The following is an 8,177-nucleotide window of genomic DNA, read 5'->3' as shown; positions in this document are numbered from 1 at the left end:
ATAATATATACATATATCGAAATAAAGGCGACAAATTTATTTGAGCGAAAGAAGTGGACTATGCATGCACAAGGTTCATCATGAGATACATGCGTACCAAATGCGGCTTTTTTTTCTAGAAAAAATTTGAAGCAATTGGTATCAAAGATTCATTGTTATTTTTCTTATAAGACTTATAGTTAAACTAATTGATAAAAAGATTAATAATTTCAAATATATGCCAAGTCATCCTTCCTATTCTTCTTTGGTGTCGGACAATTATTTTCACTTGACGTGAATTGTGTTAAACTATTCAAATCATTAATTTACTCCGACCCCTCCGCTCCCCTTTATTTGCTCCATTGAAAGAGGGTTACATTTTTTATTTTGGTTGAAAGGAATTGATGAGAGAATAAGTGGTGGATTGATGTAATGGTTGTAAGAGTAAATGTATTGTCAGTAGTTTACTAAAACTAGAAGTAGTATGAAATTCAACGGGACAAACTAAAAAGAAAAATATGGCAAATATTAAGAGATAAAGAGAGTATATTAGTAATATTTTAGCTCAAATTAGGGCACATAAAGCGCCAAATAGATAAGAGGGGAAAACTAAGTAAAGGAAAGGGTAAAAGTGTCAATATGATGAAGTGTAATTTGAGTAATTTTTTTGTGGTACATAGCAATTCACTAAAGATATATACCGAGTCTATTTTGTACAAAGAACAATTAATTTGATAAAAAGGTACTTCATCATTCGTTAACCTTTATGAGTTACTAATTGACTACTACTCGTATTTATTATTTCGATAATGATAAAAATTAACACATATCAATAATTTTGCTGAAAATGTCGGGCACATATTTAATATTAATTTCTCTATTGACAAATACATTTGGAAAAACAAAAAAGAGGTCTATCAACCAAGTAGACGTTCAAATAAAAATTGTTATGCTAATAAAATTGATAGTAATATTTTGGGATTTGTTTGTTTTAAGAAGATTGAAAATGGAGTTGGTTATGGACTATGTCACCAAACATTGACTAGAATGACGCCAAAAGAAAAAAAAGAGGCAAGAGATGGAAAAGGATAGGAAAGATGTAATTGGGCCATAATAGTATGGATTCGATTCATACTGGGCTGTTGGCTAACTTGTGGAATTAAGAATCAGGACTACCCAACTCATACGCTAACACAATACTGAAAGCAACTCCTAACGATTGGTCCATTCCTTTTTTTTTTTTTTTTTTTTTTTTTTTTTTTTTTTTTTTTTTGTTGTAGTACTTGTTTTTGTCTGGTCAATCCACTACACTACACTTTCAACTTCCGTTTACTAAAAATTTCTGCCAAGGAAGAACACAGTGCTTGGTTTCACTATGATTTAAATTTATGGTTCATTGGTTAAGTTTATAGGAAATTACGGTTTTGCATTTATTATGTTCTTTGAAATTAGCATTGCATTCAAACATCATGTATGTATGTTTGTGTGCATTTTTTAAAAAATTATTACAGTATATATTTTTTTTTATTATGAAGAAGTCGAAATATATGTAAACTTAAACTCATTATTGTGGAAAAAATTATCTTCATATATAGACAATAATGTTACTTGTATTTCTTTTTTTACAAGAGCAAAACACAAATAATAAGCAAACTATATTGTTAACAAATTAAATAAGCAAAATGTCCCTTTGTTATTGGTAGTTTATCTCATTTTACATAACATTGAATAGATACATTAAGTAAGACTTTATATATGTACGACTTCTATCTCTCTAAATAAAAGTCTAATTACATCCACAAATCTCGTCCAATTGTTCTTTTAGGGCTAATTTTCCTTTAAAAAAAAGTCATTTTGCCCTTATATATTTCTTTATTTACTTTTAATTAATCATACTCCACTATTTTATTTTATATTCAATTCGTTCCTATAATTCAATCCAACTATCCAAACCTCAATATCTTATCAATTTACACCCGAAACACTTGAGCAAAAGGCAGTGAGATTTTTATTATTGAAAAAGGGGGAATAATTTTTTTTATTAACTTATTAGTGATTTTTATTGTTAGAAGTAATTTTAGAGGTTTTTTTTACCAAATAAAATTGATTTTAATAGAAAATTTTCAAATATTCTCTAGTAATATATACTCCCTCCGTACCAGAATAATTGACATGTTAGACTTTTTTTCACTGTTCATATATTCACTTTGACTATTAGGTTTTTATTAATCAAATTAAAATATACTTTGTCATAAAATATATTTTAAAATAGGTATTAACATAAAGTTTCATAAATTTTTTTTAAACAATTTTTACTAATATTTTATTATTTATAAATAAGATCAAACTAGTGTATCAACATGTATGTAAAGTTTGACTGTATCAGTTATTATGGCCTTATGGGACAGAGAAATTAGTCAAGACTCTGTACTATAGATTTGTTCATTTATAACGACTAATAATAAGGCTGCTATGATTTAGGAAACTTGATTAAAATTATTGATCGTCATTTTCTTTACGGATTATGATTTTTGGGGAATATTATTTGTATGATAAATAATGTTTTAGTGGTCCACTAATATATAATATTGCTTCATATATCAGTATATCACCTACATATTATGTCCCTGGGTAAATCGGTCCCCTACCATCCTATTTTATACACATTGGCCTTTAATAACTTTGAAAAATGGTATGAAAATGTGCATTGCGGTTACGTTTAGTCAGAAAATATCCATGTTTAGTTAACATGCATGGCCCCTTTAAGGGTATGTTTGAACTACGATTTTCTCCCATTATAAGAACTTATTTATTCTTAGCTGATAAACTTATCAGAGTTTATTAAATCTGAAATAAGTAAAAATAAAACAAATAGAACAGACTTTTAATCAAGTAAATTAAAAAAAAAAAAAAGTTGAGATGCAAAACACACTAAATCATACTCCATATTATTCAATAATATGTGGGTTAGTGATGTATTATGGATTATGGATTATTTTACCATATTAGTCACTAATTCTTACAACTATCACATTATTTGTTCATTATTGGTCACTTGTCAATAAAACATAACGGGGTTAGTCATTGCGCGCGCTTTGTAGTGAAATTAAAAGGATTTTTTTTTCTTTTTAATAATTTAAACACTTCATTCAATTCACTACATTTTTCTCCGATACAACAAACCTAAGCTAGTGGCCGGCCGGGAATCCTGCTCGGAGACGGAGAGCCACTAGCTATAAAATTCTTATAAACATTGTTACAAGAAATCAGCTTAAACTTAGAGCTGAAAAACATAAAATAGGAAAAGAAATAAAAGTTCACTTAATATACATATCATACAACTCTGAAGTTAGATTTGTAGCCTTTGAAGTATAGCATTGGTTAAGCCTTCTTTAGTACCAATGAATCCATTGCCTTCAGGCTGCCGCTTAACAACAACATTCTGAAGCACAAACTCATCCATATTAGATATTGTAGCGTTGGAAATTACAAGATTCAGATCTCTTAAAACATTCATCAATTTTGCTGTTGGATAGTCCAAACCCGACGATTGAGCATGGACTATCATTTCTGCTCCAAGCAGTTTCACCTCAACCTGCACTTGCACATTGGTATTCATCATTGCAGCCAACTGAGGAACTGTAACAGTAGGATTTTGATCATCAGGCTGTTGAAGATGCTGATCACAAAGTAAGAAATCGACTGCAGGATTATTTTGGCGTTCAGATTGGTGAAGATTCTGATCCTGTAAAGTGAGCAGCTGTAGGATTTCTGTTCTGCAGCACTCGTAAATTGTCCTCCAATAAACTTACTCGCGACTTAAGCTTGTTTATGTAAACGACGGCATCAGAAAGCAGAGATGCTCTGTCCATCTTTGAGACATTAGGAACTACAGCGCGTAATGTACAGAAACGCTGGTTTAGTCTCTCTCGCCTTTTCCTTTCTGCCTCAACAGGGCTGCTCTGCGGCACTGCAGTCGCAGGTGCTGTTCTTCTTTTGCTATTGCGAGAGGTAATGTTCATGTTGCCATCACCTCTAGCACCAAACATGGAATAAGTGAGGTCAATTAAGCTCCTATCCTCCTTGATCACATCCAAAGATCCGACTTCAATGACACCATTTGGACTAATTGGTAAGAAAACCAGGGTCTGAATGTTGTTCAGTCTGGCTTCCCTAGCCCTTTCGCACCTCGAGTAATTTAGCTTCCCATCCACATCAACAAGCCACAAGTGTGTCCCTGAACTCATGAGTCGCCCAATAACAGAATTGGTGTCTTCTATGTCTAGGAACTTGTGTAACGAAGCTGTGTAAAATCTTTCTGACATTACCATCTCATCCACTTCTTGAATATGTGAAACCTCCTGCTGCTGCAGATTTCCTGGTTTACTGCTGTGCATCAGATAACCATCCGAACATGCCAACACACGGCGATTGTTGTAGGCAGAGTCATTGCTGATAGATGACAATTGCCAATATATCGCGTACAACCACCCTGGCTTACTCTTCACAATAATTTGAAGGCAGTGTTGGTGTGATGTTGATGAAATCTTGGGCTGTAAATTCAGGCTTAGAGATTGAAATGGTGAAATCGCGTCTTCCATTGCCTATATTAGCTTAATGATAAAGAAATTAATGAACAACCTCTAGTAAGCTAGCTAGTAGTAATAAAAACTCGATCTTAGATCACACGAACTCCTGAAGAAATAGGACCATAATGACTTCCTGAATAATGGTAGGGAACGGGTACAGAACAGGGGGCGGCTGCGGTTTTAGCAACAGTCAAAATTGAACTAGTTTGTTTAAGTCTTCGTCAACATGATTTCAAAAAAAAAAAAAAAAAAAAAAAAAAAAAAAAAAAAAAGAAGAAAGATAGGTCTTTGTCAACATGACATCTTGTCTTAATTAAGAATATTTAATTTCCTTGTACATTCCTATTCAACAGAATTTTCATTGTTAGGAACGTGCCACTTTCTTTGTTTACGTGATGTTAAAGTTAATTTCGGTTCCATCTTTATCCGACTAATTTAATTGCTACAGCAAGAGCAGTTAGATTATTTGTGCCCACATAAGAAGCTGGGCTAAGCTAAACAACTTTTTGCGATACTTCAAATGAAGTAAATTAAGAGTCTACTAGTGTTAATTAAGGAAATTAAAAAACTCACTTAAATTCTTGTAAAGTTTATTAAGTTTAGGAGATACTAGTTTACTATAAGGCTATAAGCCTAAATCACTAGTCAAAAAAAAAAAAAGCCTAAATCAAAATTCAATTTATAACTAAATTTAGTTTAGGAAAATTTGTCCAAAAGATACTCATATGTTCACTTTAATGAGGACCTTATAAGTTCAACGTGGTGAAAAAAGTCCTTAAAAATATCTTTCGTTGTAAGGAAGAACCTTGACATCGAAATATGACTTTTTCAGTGTTGACCATCACCCACGTGGCACATGATGTTTTAAAAAGGCCCATTCGTTCTTTTTTTTTCCCCACGCGTTTTCACTTTCTCTATCTTCCTATCTCCAAATTTTCTCTCAAAATTTCTTCTCAATCTTTAAAATCATGGAAAAAAAAGGAAAAACACTTTTTAAACACCATGTGCATTTCATATAATTGTCAACGTCGGAAAAGTGAAGTCATCAACCATTTTCCGATGTGAAGGTCTTTCTTCACGACAAAAGTGATTATCTTTTTCACCACTTTGAACATATATATATAAGGTCTTTCTTCACAAACAAGTGAAAATATAAATACCATTGAGACAAATTTTCCTTTAGTTTATTGCTAAAGTTGAATGAATAAATTCTCATACATAAAATTAACGTCAAGTGTTTATATTTACGGGCTTGAATTTCAATATGTTGTATGTTGTAATATGAACTTGGGTAATCATTATCAACTAATCCTCATGATGGCTAATTTTTCCTAAATTAATCTTATCTGAAACACTAGTAGAAAAATACAATAAGGCACCCCCATAAAGGCACCGGTTCAGGCCAAACCGGTGCCCTAAACCGGCCCAAAATTGGGCGCAATTTTACACAAATAGAAAAGGCACCGGTTCAGCCCAAACCGGTGCCAAAAATAAAAAGAGCACCAGTTTGAACCGGTGCCTTTACGAACCGGTCCATTTAAATATAAAAAAATAACCGCCCTTATAACTCCCCCCTAACCCTAATTTTCTCGGCTGTCTCTCTCCTCTCCTCTCCTCTTTCTCTCTCCTCCTCCTCCTCTTTCTCTCTCCTCTCCTCCTCTTTCGCCGATCTACCTCCTTCATTCTTTATCTTTCTGGATCTCCTCCTCCAACAATTCGAAAAGAACCAACAATTCGAAGACAACAACATGCAACACTGATTTTGAGGTTTTTCAATCGATTTCTTGGTTTTTTTTTTTTACCATTTCAATCGATTTCTGGGTTTTTCGATTTCAATTTTTTTTTTATTTTCAATTTTTTCGATTTTGATTGTTTATTCCGATTTCTGGTTATTTATAATTCGAATTTAATAGTTTTTTTTTTCGATTTTGATTTTTTAATTTTGATTTCTGGATTTCTTTTTTAGATTTTGTTATTTTTTTTTCTATTTCTCGGTTTTTTTTTCGATTTCTTTTTTTATTGTGTTTTTTTCGATTTTGATTTTGTTTTTCGATTTCAATTTCGATTTCTGGGTTAATTTTCTGTTAAAATAATTGATTATTTTGGGTTAATGCATGCGGTTTTGGGGTTTTTATTTTTGTGATTTTTAGATTTTTTTCCTGGGTTTTTTTTCCCATTTCAATTCTCTTCTAATTGGGTTTTTTTTTCGATTTTCATTTTTGATTTTGGATCTCTGGGTTTATTTTATTTTCGATTTCATTTTTGTTTTTCGATCTCTGGGTTTTTTTTCGATTTTAATTTTTTTTGTTTTCTGGGTTTTTTTCGAATACTGGGTTTTTTAATTTATTTTTTGGATTTTAATTTTTTTATATTTATTTTCCGGGTTTTTTTTAATCGAATTTAATTTTATTTATTTTCAGGGTTTTTTTTTTATGATTTTCGATTTTGATTTTTATTTTATTCGATTTTTTTTCTGGGTTTTATTTTTATATTTTTATTTTTCGATTTTCTTTTTAACTGATGTTCTGGGTTTTTTTTTTTCTTTTCAACTAATTTTCTTTTTTATTTTTTCGATTTTCTGGATTTTTTTTTTAAATTTTTTCGCAGCTTAATTAAATCATTTTAATCAATTTATTTTGGTTGTTTTAATTGGTGCAAGTACTTAGATCTTATATTGAAGAATCAAGATGTAAGTATATTGATTTAGATGTTGTATGGGTTTTTTTTTTATTGTAAAGTTGTAAATTTTTATTTTGATTTATATTGTATTTTTTTTTATTCATATTTTGTAATTTTTTTATTTTGATTTATATGTTGTAATTTTTTTTATTGATCTATACTGTAAATTTTTTTTGATTATATATATATTGAACAGATTTGATTTATATGTTGTGATGTTTGATTTATATTTTGTATTCTCATTTAACTTTAGTTTATTTAATTTATAAGAAAAAAAAGGCACTTTTGGCACCGGTTAACCGGTGCTAAAAGTGGTGAATTAAAAATTTTTGGTACTTTTTGGCACCGGTTAACCGGTGCCAATTTCAATTTTTGGCACCGGTTTGAACCGGTGCCTTTTTATACCCCTTTTTGGCACCCCCTACATTGGCACCGGTTCAAACCGGTGCCTTAGGCCGGGTTTGAACCGGTGCCAAATTCATTTTTTCACGTAGTGAAATTATCAAAACTTATTTACTTTCTTGAAATAATTGAATAGGTGAACAAAATTGATAGAGAATATCCATAGAATATTCTCATCCTAGGTTTAGGATATATTTTGTATAAGATTATCTTTGATATCTATACATATCTTATGTTACCTAATATGATTAGGTTTCTCATTGTAACCCTATAAATATTGATCAATGGAAATCACTCTAATCAAGGAGTTTATATTATCTCACATGGTATAACAACTTAGGTTAGATCTTGGGATCATATACAAAAATTCTCACCCTGCCGGTGGGTTAGAAAATTAAACCCACCAGCTGGATATACACAAATTTTTTATGCTTTCGCAAACACACACATAGATTTTTTTTTTCTTTTCTCAAAGTTTTTTTTTTAAAATCTTTATGTAGCCTTGCGCTTCCCACCGATAGTAGCAAC

General features: G+C 31.0%; 1 protein-coding gene across 1 annotated transcript; it reads right to left on the bottom strand.

Annotated features, from left to right (window-relative positions):
• Positions 1-3,687: 3,687 nt before the first annotated feature.
• On the bottom strand, positions 3,688-5,489 carry LOC110722577 (transcription factor bHLH14-like). Its single transcript, XM_021901842.1, has one exon. It carries the CDS (start codon positions 4,578-4,580, stop codon positions 3,702-3,704), a length of 879 nt encoding a protein of 292 aa, XP_021757534.1. The 5' UTR covers positions 4,581-5,489; the 3' UTR covers positions 3,688-3,701.
• Positions 5,490-8,177: the final 2,688 nt, after the last annotated feature.

The sequence above is a fragment of the Chenopodium quinoa genome, unplaced genomic scaffold, assembly GCF_001683475.1.
Source record: "Chenopodium quinoa cultivar QQ74 unplaced genomic scaffold, ASM168347v1, whole genome shotgun sequence".
NCBI lineage: Eukaryota > Viridiplantae > Streptophyta > Magnoliopsida > Caryophyllales > Amaranthaceae > Chenopodium > Chenopodium quinoa.
This window is presented reverse-complemented; position numbering and strand designations above follow the sequence as displayed.